Genomic DNA, 14579 nt, shown 5'->3' with positions numbered 1-14579 from the left:
ATTTTTGGGATATTGGGAATATTTGAATAATCCGATATCCTTCTATGTAATAAAACATAATAATCTAGATGTAGATTAAAGTTTATGTATGAAATCGTCTCATCTATATGTATAATAAATAATTCAATTACCGAAATTGAGGTCAGATATCTTGAAATATCTCTCGCTTGTATGTACTAAGAATTTTAAATTGCAATTAAAAATTCTCATCTTAAATTCTAAAGATAGACAACATTCGTTAATCGATCGGTCATCGAATTCGACTTAAAAAAATAATTTTTGGGCTTCGGGGTCTTAGAAGTAAAGGGCTGACGTAAGACTCTCTTTTCCGAATACGCACCGTGATGCTCGTTGGGCGACAGACATCTGTAATAATTGTACGGTGTGCTGAGATCATTCTCGTCGATGCATCCAGCGAAGCGGCGATGCCTCGCCAGCGGCTGCCGATACGCCGCCGAGCTGGCGATCGACGAGAGCGAGCTGGTGGACGCGCCGAGGATCGCCGCGGTCGTATCGCCCCCGGTCATCGAGGTCGACACGCTGAGGGAGGCCTGGTTGTCGCTGGACGTGCTCTTGGTCACGCCGCCGTGTACCGTCTCGCTCGTCCTCGTCACCGTGTCCTGCTTGCCCTGCAACACCTCGACGAAGTCGTTGGTGGACTTCAAGGAGTAGCTCGGCAGCAACGTGCGCTCGTTGTGCACGGACACGGCGACTTTCCTGGTGGCGGCGCCTTCCTCGAAGGACGCGGCTCGACTGTCGCTGGTAGTCATTCCGCTGCTGACGGAATCCTGGCGGTTTTGACCGTCGGGTACGACCTCGACGGGACTCGCCGGCTCCTCCTCGTGCGTCTCGTCCTGCGATGGGATCACCGGTAGCTGCGAGCACGCCGAGTCGCTCGACGCTCCGTTCTGGTGACCGACCAGCAAGAGACTCTCGTCGAGCCTTCGAAAGGAAAGTTTAGAATATTCAGGGGAGAACGTAGGAACCGCCGCCGGGCGGAAACGTGACTGCAAGCGCCACATATTTTTCCACGTTTATACAAGTTTCTGGGAGTTGCGATAAATTTAAAATGCAACTTTTATCGTAGCTTTTTACGGTTCCTATAAGGGAAAAGAACTCGAATTTTATTCCGAAGTGCTGGCGCATGAGAATTGGTACGTATCGAATGTTTGCGTTACTTATGTATACCGCTATTTTTCCGCCGAGCGGTTCATATGCCGGAAAACGCGGGGATATGTGAGAATTTTTCGCGCGAATTGACATGCGAACGACATTTCGATGCCGGGTGTAACCAGATGTTTCGTATGGGTGTGTTTATTCATGAACGTCGCGCCGTTTTAACTTTTAACGCTGGCTGGTATATCGCTCGTGAAGAACCGACAGAAATTGGAAAGTTATAAAAGTGATTATAGTTGCATCCCGAGGAATGATATGATTACATCATTGCAGGGAAAGGATTTAACTTTAGGCGAGGAAGGAATAAACTTTTCGAGTTAAGGACGTGAGATGCAACTTTTAGAGAGTAATTGACATTTTGACATCGTTTTGATCCTGATGGTCTCTGGGGTATATGTTTATTCATGCGCTGCGTTTTGCATTCTCATTTTAGTTTACGTTGCTTGTAACAGGCTGATAAAAGTCCGCGATGAATTTTTTATAAGAATTCCTCTTTAACGTGTCGGACAAAAAATTTAATGGATATAAAAAATTTTAACAGATAATATTATAAAATTTAATTTTTCGCCACATATCTAGCGTGAAAAGAGATTTATTCAATATATGTGAGATAATAACATGACCGATTTAAATGTTCATATTTATATATACGAATCTATATACTTACCCATGGTTCTCCCTGAGTGCAGCAGCAGAATGGCAACAGATAAAAGCATTAAATATCTGGAAATCAAATAACGCGAATAAAACTACATTAAAAATGCAAAGAGCATGGTTAAAAATAGACTTGAACGCCTTTTCATCAAATTTGCTTATGCTAAGTAATCAAATTATTTTCATTAAACGACGATGATAAAATTCAATTAATTAAATTTAGAATACATTTCAAATAGTATTTCGCTTATATAAATATTTCAGTTTAATTTTAAGATCGACTAACTAATTAAATTCCTGTTCAAATCCATTCGAAATTAATTATAAACTGAAGTTCCGACAAAGTTTTGTCATTACTTGCGTAATAAGAGTAAATTATTTAATTATTTCCACTTTCCACCACCGCGCGTAACAAACTGACTCTCTCGGGTTTTGTGAGGAAGCTATTTTTCTTAGATTCTGCCATCTGCGGCTGAAAGGTTGCGCGTCAGATCGGAGAAACACCCTGCATATAAACGTTAATTCTAAAAATACTAGGTCTTTCTTTCCCGCTTATTCATGCACCGAGTAGGTCACTTTTTGCCCACGGGTGTTATAAAAGAATATAGTTACGGTGCGGGAGAGGAAACTTTGTTGTTGTATCACTTTCGCGAGTACGTCGCACAATCATAAGTAGTAAGATACGAGGCAAAAGTCGCGCGGTTGTTGCGATAAACTTAACGCGGACATATAGTACGGGCCGCCTGCCGCGCAATCCATTGTTACATAATTAAAAACTCTCGAGCGCTCGGCGCTCTCTGACACTTAATCAAAGGAATACGTCGTAACTTCGTTGATTAAATCCGACCCTTTTCTTCACGAAGACTCGGGTACGCTTCGTAGACTGAAGGTATTCGGCAACTTATTTGGAACTACCCTTGTCACGTTACATTCCAAGCAAAACGCCCGAAATGCGATGAAAAAGAGTGGTGACATCCGCGTCGAATAAAAGAGGGGAAGACCGGTCGCAATAAATTGAACTTAATAAGACCTGCCGGACGCGCGTGAAGCGTTAAATCACGGAGTACGTTTACACGACGCGCCGAGTTTGCTGGAAGCCGGGGAATGAGGTAGGGTGGAAATTCAGAAAATGCTCTCGATGGAACGTCTTACCTAAGGGGCGGCGGTTTGGGGAGCTCCTTGTCGAAGCCCTGCTTGCCGAGCAGCCAGTAGGTCGGCATCTTCCCTTTGCCCTTGACGTCGGTGGGCCCGCGGTATTCGATGTGGTATCCGCCGACCTGCGTCAATCGATCCCTCGTCGCTTGGCTTAGATGGATACGCCACGGCGCCCCGGTCGACTCCATCCTCGAGGCGGTGTTCACCGTGTCGCCGAACAAGCAATAACGCGGCATTGTTAAACCCACCACGCCGGCACAACACGGGCCTGACGAGAGGAAATAGTGAAATTCCTTCCCTTAATATTTTGATCGAGGTACGCGAAAACGCTTTTCGCGAAGTTGCCGAATGAAAGAAACGACGGCGTGCCATCCGGATTTGCTATTTCAGCACGGATTTAATCAGCGTAAAATATAGGAGCGATATAAATCTCCGGGCGAGAGGATTCAATCGACCATTTACATGAAACTTTGTTTTCGCAAGGCTCTCAAAGTTAATTAAAAGTCAGTTTTTAAATTTTAATCAATCAATTAAACCGATGTCATCGATCGTTATTGTGACAAATTGTGTTAGCTCCTTGACAGCAAAAGGAGGGAAATAAATAAATGGAAATAAATTTTAAGTGCAATTTTATACCGTACAGATTACTTTTAGTAATTATTATAAATTAATTAGAAATTATTTGAATAGCTAACCCGTGTGGAGACCGATGCGTAACCTGAGCTGCGTGTCCGGAAGATGTTTTAGCTTAAATTTTCCACTCTGATGTAACAGATCGAGTGCCATGGTTGCTATTTGAGTCGCATGATCGGGTATCCTAACAGGGCAACCGCCTACAACCATGTAGGCATCTCCGATTGTTTCCACCTATGATATTCGAATATGCATTCTGTAATTTCGGAATCCGAAATGTCTTCTGATAAAAATATCGTCTAACTAAAAAATTAAAATTTTGGATGCTATTTTTTTAAAAGCAGCAGCCGACTTTTATTTATAGTTTATATAGTACTTAGTAAAATTATACTTGATATTTAATTTTATTATTTTCCTTTGTAAGACTTTCTTTTGCAAACATAATTATTCATTTTATTTTATCTTTATATAAATAAGATTGTAGGTAAATAAACTTGTTGGAAACAAAGTATATAGCCACGCGATTATCATGCAATTACCTTGTAAACCGTGTATGCGTTAATCGTGTCGTCGAAGCAAGTGTACAGATCGTTGAGAAGATCAACCACCTGAAAGGGCGTCGAACGCGCGGATATCGTCGTGAAGCCAACGATGTCCGAGAAATAAATCGTGACCTCGCGAAACTCTTCGGGATCGACGGGCATGCCGAGCTTCAGTTTCTCGGCGACCGAACTAGAAACACCGAGTCAAATACGCTAATTTTCCCGAAAAATAGTTAAAATAATCATTCTGTCAATTTAATAAATTTTTTACCGATAGTCAATTTGTTAAAAATTTGTCAATTTCGAATTTTAATTATTAAGCAACAGAAGTGAATTAATTTAATATCGACAATAACTTTATCCAACCAATTCTGACAGCATTATTTTCGCGAAATAAAAATTTTACATATTTCTCTGTTTACCTAGGTAACATTCTATTCAATAATTGCTCGGTCTTTTTCTTCTCCATGTCAAGCTGTTCCGTACGCTCGCGAATGAGTTCCTCCAGATTGTTCGAATACTTCTCCAGCATTTGAAACATCGTGTCTACGAAGTTTACCTTTCTGAAAATAAAACGTGATGGGGCGTCTTTTCGATTACTACCACAAAATACTTGTTTTGTCGATGAAATTTAAAGCTGGGTAAAGAAATAAATATTTCTTTAAAATTGATAAAGATCTTTTTTTCTAAATATATAATAAAAAAATAAATATTTAGTTACTCATTATTAACTTGCTGAAGTTTATTGACGTAAAAAAATTTTTAACTAATATTTAACAAAAAATAAGTCTTTATTTTTAAAGCTAAAACTGTTCGACATTATTGAATCGTGATTAGATTTGCGAAAAATAAATTTCGGCACCGTAGTCCTTGACTTCCGGCCAATGTCACATCCAATATTTCTGCTCTGAAGGGGCACAATGCCTTGAAGATTATATGGTCGGCCATCGATTTTACCTCCCGTGATTTAACTTCTTGAAGAGATCGTGAACGTCGTCAAAGTCGGGCCTCATTTCAGCAGTTTCCGCCCAGCACTGGCGCATGATGTTTATGGCTTCCGGTGGCGCGGCACCCTTGCTGACCGATGGTCTGATCAGGGGCGGTGGCTTCATTACTTTCTCGATTATATCTACGAGATACGTGAAATGCCTTTGACGTGTTTTGATCCTCAAACGTAGCGATTGTAAAATTCTAGCGTTAGAATTTCAAATCGCTGACGATCGACTCTGCGCCGTTACAAGATTCCGAAATTTATTGTGTTTTTGGATAATCGATGCCAATAAATTAACGCGTAAATACAGATTTAATCCTCAGTAATCGCAAAATCTGAGTTGTAATTATGTGTCTATCGTTAATCATTTTATCGGAAAACGATATGCGCGAAGAATTGGCTCATTTTTATCTCTCATTTCTCTTTCATTTACTATAATTATATTTTTTTTTATATTAATGGAACGCTATATGATATGTTCCCCAAGTAATTATTATCTCTAAGCATAATTTAAATTGTTAATCCTGGCCTTACAGAAACAATTAATTGATTACAATTTGAAATAATTGATATAAAGGAATGAATACATTTTTCTCGGTCTACTTAATTATTTCAAGTCTGGAGTCATGGAAGAGAAGAGGTGATCTTCATGTACTTCGAACGTTAACAGAAATCGTGCACACATTACCTTCCGGAGATAGGGCGAGCATACAAAATGGTTCTCCGCGAACAACAACTTCCTGCATGATAATTCCGAAACTGTAAACATCCCCCGGCTGGGTTCCTTTTTTCCGCAAATTCAGATGCCTAAGCAGTTCCGGCGCGGTCCACAACAGGTCTACCCGAACAACAAACCGGCAGTTATTAACGAAATTAATAGCGGCTCGCTTATGCTAATTATTCTAATCCTATTCTCACTCCCCTAATATAATCCTATATTCTCTAAAGTAACACGAAACCCTGGATCTCACAGTTTGAATATCTTCAATTAGCAAAGCATGCAGTTTAACTTTTAATTAGTGAAACTTTGTAACTTGAGTAACTTGTATCTCGGCAAAATTTCTAAATAGCGCGCAAACACTTAGATAATAGCGCCTGATGAGCGCAAAATGTAATTTTCATGCAATTCAAAAAGTAGGTTCAAAGAGATAATTTTATAACAATATGATATTTTTCAGGAGCTATAGGAGTTATTGTAATCTTTCTTGCTCATCTGAGTTTCAATTTAAAAATTCCACATAAGAGATCACATCAAACTGTACCATGAAGATGATATGATGAGGCAAAACAAGAGTCGTAGCGAAGGAAACTTACCTCGAGCTGTTTTCACTGGCGGCACTATGTTCTGGACTTCATAAAATGCAGGCAGGCCGTAATCGGTAACTTTCAAGACCCACCGCGCATCGATCACGCAATTCCGCGACGTGAGGTAGCCGTGGACGCGTATCGGAGTGCTGTGAAGGTATTTCATACCCTGAAGCAAACAAGCCATACAAAATTATCATAGTTTCAAAGTATGCATAGAATCAATTTCAAGTTCAAAACTTTAAAATTATTCAGGGATTTCTCATCAAAATTAAAATTTACAGTCCCTGATTATTCTGCATAATAATTTTAACGGTTTAACCTGTTTGCATGTCATACGCTCAATGTTTCCTTTTCATTTTCACGTTAGTCTCATTATATCAATTAAAAATTAAACGGTAACGAAATATATAAGTGTATCCTACTGATATTTTTTTTTATCTCTTTTAAATCTTTCTGGTTTTTCGAAATCTTCTTGGCGGTGTGGCACGTGCGTTTAACGCATCATATTCTAGATCTTACTCACCCGTACAAGATCGGTGAGCAAGGATAATCTGAAGGACCAGTCGAGTTTAATCTCGTCCTGGACGAGTACGTCCTCCAGGGAGCCCCTCGAGCAGTACTCCGACACCAAACAGGGTCTCGTAGGTTCATTAAGGCATCCAATCAGTGGGTTGAGGTTCTCGTGTCGCAGCCCGTGGATCTGCTCAAAAGTAGAAACGTGCAAGTGGGGAGAAACACAGATCAAAATCTAATTCAGAGGAATGAATAAAAGGATGTGCGCCTTTACCGTGACCAGCACGTCCATGGCCTTGTTCTTCAGTTCGAACGTACCTTGAAAGGGCAGCTCTTTCAATTGAACCAAGTCACCCTACCAGAAATCAGGACGGATCATTAACTCGGAGCACATTGATACAACGTTACATCCGTCTTGTAATCTATCGACTTCTGTCGCCTGGGGGGGGGGGGGGGGGGGGAAGCGTTTGGACGGCGTGACATTTGATTGAGATAAAACCGGAGATTAGCTCGCATCTTTTGCAGCGTGCGTTTTAATACCATCTTATCAATCTTCATTACGTGTAAAAGGTTCTTATCGGTCCGATCATAGGTCCGGAACTTACGGCATTAATCAGCGTCACCGTGTAAGGATATAAGGGACACTGACGTCTACGACGTCAGTGCGAAAATGAATATCGATGTGTGTCTCGAAATATATTCTTAGCGCTGTCGGATAATACCGCGCGTCGTGTCAAGCAGAAAATTCTCGGAAGTGATCAAGGATGAAATTGTTTGCAAGGGCGAAGGTACATACAATGTGTGTAGAATACCGATAATGCCTTGAAAGCAGATATATGGGACATCCTAAGTTTTCTTTTTCCCCTCCTCACTGATTCTCGCTCTATTTTCTTTTTATACATAAAAACACGGGTACGGGATAAAATTGGACGCTAGAAAATATTGGTCAAGTACAATATTTCTTCTACGTACTATTATCCCCTTATCGCGTGTCGTCTCTCGTAAATTATCAGACGCTTATATAAGTTAGCCCGAGCTTAGATCTTGTCTGGATCAACACGGAAACTCGATCAACGGAGATTAAAATCTGGGGCGAAGATAAGGGTAAGGAGGACCGGAGGTTCTCGCATCCACGGCGAGGTAAACGCGAGGTGTATCCGGACGCGATTGTTAAATTGGCACTGCCAGGTGCATAACTCACGTTATATCTAGCGCGTGGATCCTTGAAGAAGGTGTTCCGCGGTATGTTCCCCCCGCTGGTCTGCAGGTACGGCCTCAGCGAGTTCACGCTCCCGAGCTGGAGCAGATCCGGCTTCTCGACTTCCGGCCCGCCGAACTCCTGCAGCTGCTGCAGCCAGCAGCACAGCATCGCCTCGATGCCCTCGTCTACCTAAGAACACGCGCGCGCCGTGTGCGATAAAGTGTACTTCACCGCGGATATTCGAACGGATACGATGCGAGGTAATAGGATCGAATGGTTGTACATAATGTTTGCCGGAAAAGCTCGACCTCGCTACGACCTGATATCCTTGATATAAAAATGGTTGTAAACGCGGAAAAGGAGAAACTGAAGCTAATATAATACCTTTATACGCATGAACAAGCTATGCAAAAAGCACTCATTGTAGTCGTTTTGTGCTTTACAAATCTCTCTTTTATGTACATTTCTTATTTCTAGAAGATTTTTACTTTGTGTATAAATAATTTCTTTCTTCAAGGAGAGATTTTATTCTGGAAATACGGCGTTTATATCATTCTTTTATGTCAAGCATGCAGTTGAACGGAGCACCGTAAAAGAGCCGTAAACATTACTTTTTTAAAACGAAGATTACGATGACTATTCATGATATTTAATATGCAGTAGCATATATAAGGGGTGCCTGAAGCGGTTAAAGTTCGCTCGGCGGTTCAATTAAGCCGAGCGAACTAGCGTCGCGGTGACATTTAGCACTTTTATCAGCTATTTCTACCACGTAGACTGATAATTTAGGAGCTCAGCGACCGTTCTCTCCGCGTGAAATATATCCTATCAAGAGCGTAGCGGCCCCTCGCGTACGAAACGTTCCGTTGCGTCATATTAAGAAGAGTTTTTCCCCGCAAAGAAAAGTTCGTCCGCAGTGCTAACACGACTCCACAATCCTGACTCGGCGACAGTGAAAAATTGCTCCCGCCATAAAAAACGTCGCATTACGGTTTTGTTTCGACGTACTAATAAAAAGTGAACACGGAATTTTACAACGTAAACTCACCGACGAGTTTAGCGAGAGATATTTAATTCCTTTCACGCTATTCGCGGGATATTTCACGGGGGAACGATCAAAGACATTGATGAAGGAAGTAACCAAGTAGCTTCATTAATAATTTTAATAATTCTATGCAAGGATTCTTTATAATCCTTTCGGGGGCGCTGAAAGGGAAGGATTAAAAGCCCCTGTCATGTTCTGAATGAAATTCCACTCACCGTTCTTGAATCTACTGGAGGCACTTGAGGAAAAACGAAGTCCGACGTCGTTAAAATGATTTTGTACGGGCCCTTGGACATCCTTTTCTTAAGCAGCCGCTTCCTGCAATAAATTGTCAATGTATCCAACACAAAGTGCTCTGCTTATTAAGAATCACAAGGGTCTGAGAACTTTATAAATTATGTCCACTTTGTAAATAAACGCTTCCTTAAATGTGAAAAATTTCAGAATAAAATAGCTTTGTATCAGAATGCTTCCCGTATTCTGTATATTAAAATTCTGTAGCGTAATTAATTTAAATTACGCTACTATTTATCAACAAATGCTTTATCATTTCTCAAAATATATTAAAATTTATTGTAACTTGTTTGTTTTCTAGTTATTATTTCGATTAAAAATCAAAATAATGCTAATCAATTTAATATAACTCAGAAACATATCCATGGAAACCTGATACTAATTCTAAAATTGTAAATATGTTCAACAGAAATAAAGAAGAAGTATTTCTGGCGATTAGGGGGCAATGGAAGCGTTGACGCATGTCACTTTCTTCGGTTTGGCTACAGGCTATAAACGATATGATGTATAACGTGATAAAGTGATCGCTCACCGGATTATAATTGCGACGGCAATGGCGACAAAGGTGAACAGCAGCGACCCAAGAATAATAGCTACGATATGTGTGGAACGGAAAGACATGTCGGCCAAGCCATCTGTTAAATAATTAATGCACTGCATTACCTCATTACGGCGTTATCGGGCGATATTTTCGGAATCGAGGGAGCTGCCTATCGATCCCGATCGGAAAGGTACAAAGGAAGGGCCCTTCCTTCGCACCTTTTCCCCATTCCGCAATTATCCTATCCTATTTTTGACAATACCTTCTCTGATCGTAGCGCGACGCGATCGCACGAGCATCGCACATTATAGACAAAACCCAATAAATATAATATATATATTCATTCTCTTCCACGAGATATACGATGTTAATTATGCATTAATAATTGCACGTCATCCGCAGACTAGTTTGCACCGTTCGCAAGCGCGATTTTCCATTTGAAGTGTTATTGCCTTTAATGTCATATTAATTACGCAATAAAATCGTCACGTAAAGAGACAGACACGGCGGGGGTGCTATTATCATATCCTCTGAAAACTCACTCGGGCAATCGCCGTCGACGTCGCAGGACGGCAGATCGGGCGCCTCGATGTTGAGAAACGCCATCGCACTCGGCGTCAGCTGCTGGACCATCAGCTGCTGCTGATGCCGCTCGACCACCGTGAGGATCGGCTCCCAGCCGGCGTCACGCCAGTTCATTAGGGCATACGTGTATATCTTGTTGTTGTGGCTGTCGAGGCTGCTGTTGTCGCGCGTTAGCACAGTCAGCGATTCATTCAGTCGATCGAGCAACGCCAGCGTCGCGTAATCCTGCGTGCCGTTGAGGACCTTACTCACGTCGTACCTGCGTAAGAAACCGTCGGGAGTGTCTCTTGAGGAGGCGACGCGGCGTCGCGACGCCCCGCCGCGCCGGGGACGCCGCGGGGCCACTTCCCATGAGTTAATCACGTAGCGAATTATACGGATCGACGTCTACAATTAACTCGGCTCGATGATCCGACAGACCGATTTGTATTATAATTCGGGACCGTGCGCACCGCACGGCGGCGGCGGTGGAATTTCGTAATTACGTAGCCTCGTTGTTGCCTCAATCAAAGAGAAGTCCCTTGATTAAGGTCAACCTCTCAGCTGACTCCCCGACAATTTATGTCCCAGTCGAATTTCCTTAGATTTGTGTTAAACAATTAATGCAAATTTGGTTAAGAATATGATTCATCTTAAATAGATTGTCGATATTTGCGAATTAAAAGACAATTAAACATTATTATCGTGTTTTATTATATTTTTAATAATATTAATGTTAGTTTCCCAGAACGCAGTAAAAATGCTTCATATGATGACGGTCTTTTTGACCAAAAAGCTACATGTTTTTAAATATTCCTATCGTACTCCTAAAGAGAGATGAAAGCTGTTGCTTGCATTACGACACGCTGATATTTTTTGCTGTTATTTCGAGAATCTTCAAAACTCTTATCTTTGAAGAATGATCTGAGTAACGGGGAATTTTTGCCATTATAAATCTTCTCTCGTTAGTACTTATATATCCCTTCTTGTCAAGTATATATACGAAGAAAATGAGCTACAAGTATTCTGAAGGACAAGTGATTAATTACGTAATTCTGAGGACGTTAATTAATTTGCCAACCGTGACTGCAGAATTATTCATGATCCGTTGTTGCGTTCTTGCTAACTACGACATTTGTGGATGACTTAATCGCAATAATTAATAATAATTGAGACTTAAGATGCCCTAACTGATACTTGATATCGATTTCTAGAAAAAAAAATACATATTCATGACGTAGAATATTCATCACGAACGGTATATCGTTTACTTATAGACTAATGTAACGAAGGCAGATGGCTGTGAAAAGAAAAGCTATGAATATTGTAATGATTATCTATATCGATCTTGAAGAAATCAACCAGTAACAAAATTAGAATAGATGTTATCATTTATATAAAATTTTTAATAAGAACGTTTATAACTGAATAATCTATATCTTTGTTAATTAATTTTACATTCTGTCTAAGAGTATAATTTTATATTTCATGAAGAATTGCGAGCTGCATTATTCCGCGCGGGTCTAGAATGTCTCAAACCCGCAACTACTTACATCGATAAAGTGACCCCGAGTTAACGTCGTTAATAATTGATTACCTCTGATCGAGTGGCGCGACCACAAGCAGATTCTCCATCGTGGTGCTGCTGAGATTCCTCGGCGGGGCGAATCTTCGCGGGGTCTGCTGCACCCTCCGCATTCTCTCGTCTCTCTCCGGGGTCGTGTACGGGCCGGCGCGAGTTACATTCGAGGTAGAAAAATTGGAAGACTGTGTAATCGCGGAATGGGCCAAGGTCGACGGATCGGTGGGGGGTGACGTGGGCGGCGAGTCGTCTCTCGGTAGGAAGAGGTCGATATCCTCCGTGTGGATCATCAGGATGACGGAATTCTGGATGTGCGTTTGCCACGCGGCGTTCAGCTCGATCAGAACGCGGTTCGTCATCTCGTCGAGTAGCGGCAGACAAAGCACCATAACTGGCAAAAAAAAAAAGGAAGGATCAAGTTCGCGTGACTGTATAAAGAGGAATATGAAATGAAGGTAAACGAATAAAAGGTCAAAGAGAGATCTGAATAGACGATTTTAGATCATAATTGAATTATTTATTATTTGATGTCATTATTTATTATTTACTTATTGGATTTTAAGTGATTTGTAATTTAGTAATTATAGATAAAGAGAAGATAAGGTAAATCTATTTTTACAATCTTTTTTGTAAGAAGGTCCTTATAAATCGACATGTAGAAGTCTTCTCTATCTATCATTCAGAGTGACGTTATTCAACATGTAATATTATTTTAGAAATTGTATTCAAAGCAATATCTATCGTAGTTTATTCACGTTAATGAACCAAACTTAATTTATTAGTAAGTTTGTTCTCTACATGCTTAGTCCTGGCATTAAAGGATTAGATAGTAACTGCTATATATATATATATATATATATATATATATATATATATAATATATATATTATATATATCTTAGAAATGATCGCCAAAATAGCGTGTTCAGTATTCATATATCTAATTGGATGAAGCAAAATATTCAATAAAAATTCGAAATATTTCCGATGAGTTATTGGTTTTCTATAAAAATAATATTTGAAAAATCAAAATATATGTTTAATTGACACGAGAAACGAAAAAGTCTTCAAAGTAAATAGTAAAATTCATCCTTTTTGCTATAGTTTTACGTCATCCATCATATAGCCCCTAGGTATGATTCGCAATATTCTGTACTATATGAATGTATGTGCACGAATAAATAGAAGAGTAAAAGGACGAACGGAAAAAGGGCACAGAGAAAAGAAGGATAAATCGTAGAAAATGATGTATTAGCTAACGACCAGGGAATGACCAATCGAGTGGAGATTGAATTTATAGCCGTATATATATCTCTATAACCTTTTCAGAAGAACTTTAAAGCCGGAGATTTTAATTAAAATATTATAGAAAATGCTGAAGATACAGCACTACGTAAGACTAATTAATATTAATTAGCTGCAGGAAAAAAAAGAGAAACAAAGAGACGCCACCTTTCCGTCGTAGAATACAATCGTAAACTCTAAAATGTATATTCCGACGACAAAACGGATTCTGGACGCAATAACTGAGTGGGCAAGACCCACTCGGACGTAGGAAAAGCCATTTCGTGTCCTTTACATTTGCGTAAACGCAGATTGCGCTTATCTCAGTGAAATGTGAAGCGAACCGTTCATTCATAAGGCTGAAATTAATTAAAACAAGCTTTGACTACGTCATATCTCATATTAAGATATACGTTTCGCTTGAGGCGAACCCTCCTGGAAAGTTCACGTCGTCGTCGTGCCATTACTCGATTCATTTGCAATCCCGAGTACACCGCCGGGCGTCGTAAATTGTTGTTAACTAACAAGTTAATCCCGCTTCTGCGGAGATGCTGAAACGCGCGGTTATTACGTGGCGATCGGGGCGATGCAAAAAATTTACAAAAAAATTGCGACGAAATTTCAATTTCTCGTAACGGTCCTCGGATGGCTCATATAAGCGTTCTCTCTTCTCTCATACATATAGCAGTTGGAAGACCTGCAGATTGGCCGCACAGGTGGGTTTTATCGCCGCTAAACCTGGCTCAGCAGCCGAGGTAAGTCCCGCGACGTCTTTTATGTACGGCGAAACATTTAAAAAGACATTGTTAACTTCACGACCCTCCATAAACGCACACCACGTACTAGCGAGAGCAATCTTCTTGTCTATTTACTTCTACTCGCTGGAAATTGCGCTTGCTGAGCTATCTTAAGCCCCATATAAAGCGCATAAAAGATTTGTAAAGAGATTCAGAAATAGATTTCCACTTAGATTTCATTTCTCAAAGAGCATATAAACAGCAATAAACTCGCACCTGTCTATATTGCGACGGCTATGTTTATTTTATTTCAGTTAGTCTTGAGCAATATTTTTCAAGCGAATTAATTTACTCTGCAGA

At 40.4% G+C, this 14579-nt stretch overlaps 1 protein-coding gene across 6 annotated transcripts in view; it reads right to left on the bottom strand.

The window, feature by feature from the left end:
- LOC139811088 (retinal guanylyl cyclase 2) overlaps window positions 1–14579 on the bottom strand; it is a 47205-nt gene that overhangs the window by 5998 nt on the left and 26628 nt on the right. For 5 of the 6 annotated variants that reach the window (XR_011731541.1, XM_071775144.1, XM_071775145.1 and 2 more), the window contains 16 exons: window positions 12215–12590; window positions 10596–10897; window positions 10045–10147; window positions 9434–9536; window positions 8174–8362; window positions 7247–7327; window positions 6983–7159; window positions 6466–6625; window positions 5840–5989; window positions 5118–5289; window positions 4583–4723; window positions 4158–4350; window positions 3681–3852; window positions 2983–3253; window positions 1844–1855; window positions 341–942 (listed from right to left, as the gene is read on the bottom strand). Coding sequence is in view for 5 of the 6 variants with exons in the window: in XM_071775144.1 (XP_071631245.1) it covers window positions 341–942; window positions 1844–1855; window positions 2983–3253; window positions 3681–3852; window positions 4158–4350; window positions 4583–4723; window positions 5118–5289; window positions 5840–5989; window positions 6466–6625; window positions 6983–7159; window positions 7247–7327; window positions 8174–8362; window positions 9434–9536; window positions 10045–10147; window positions 10596–10897; window positions 12215–12590 (3204 nt within the window). In the remaining variant the exon portion in view is untranslated. Of the gene's footprint in view, window positions 1–340; window positions 943–1843; window positions 1900–2982; window positions 3254–3680; window positions 3853–4157; window positions 4351–4582; window positions 4724–5117; window positions 5290–5839; window positions 5990–6465; window positions 6626–6982; window positions 7160–7246; window positions 7328–8173; window positions 8363–9433; window positions 9537–10044; window positions 10148–10595; window positions 10898–12214; window positions 12591–14579 lie in introns of those variants that run through there. The other variant, XM_071775148.1, reaches the window with a different exon arrangement.

The sequence above is a fragment of the Temnothorax longispinosus genome, chromosome 4 (genome assembly GCF_030848805.1).
Source record: "Temnothorax longispinosus isolate EJ_2023e chromosome 4, Tlon_JGU_v1, whole genome shotgun sequence".
In the NCBI taxonomy this organism is placed as follows: domain Eukaryota; kingdom Metazoa; phylum Arthropoda; class Insecta; order Hymenoptera; family Formicidae; genus Temnothorax; species Temnothorax longispinosus.
Note: the sequence above shows the minus strand (reverse complement) of the source record. Positions and strands in the feature narration are given on the sequence as shown.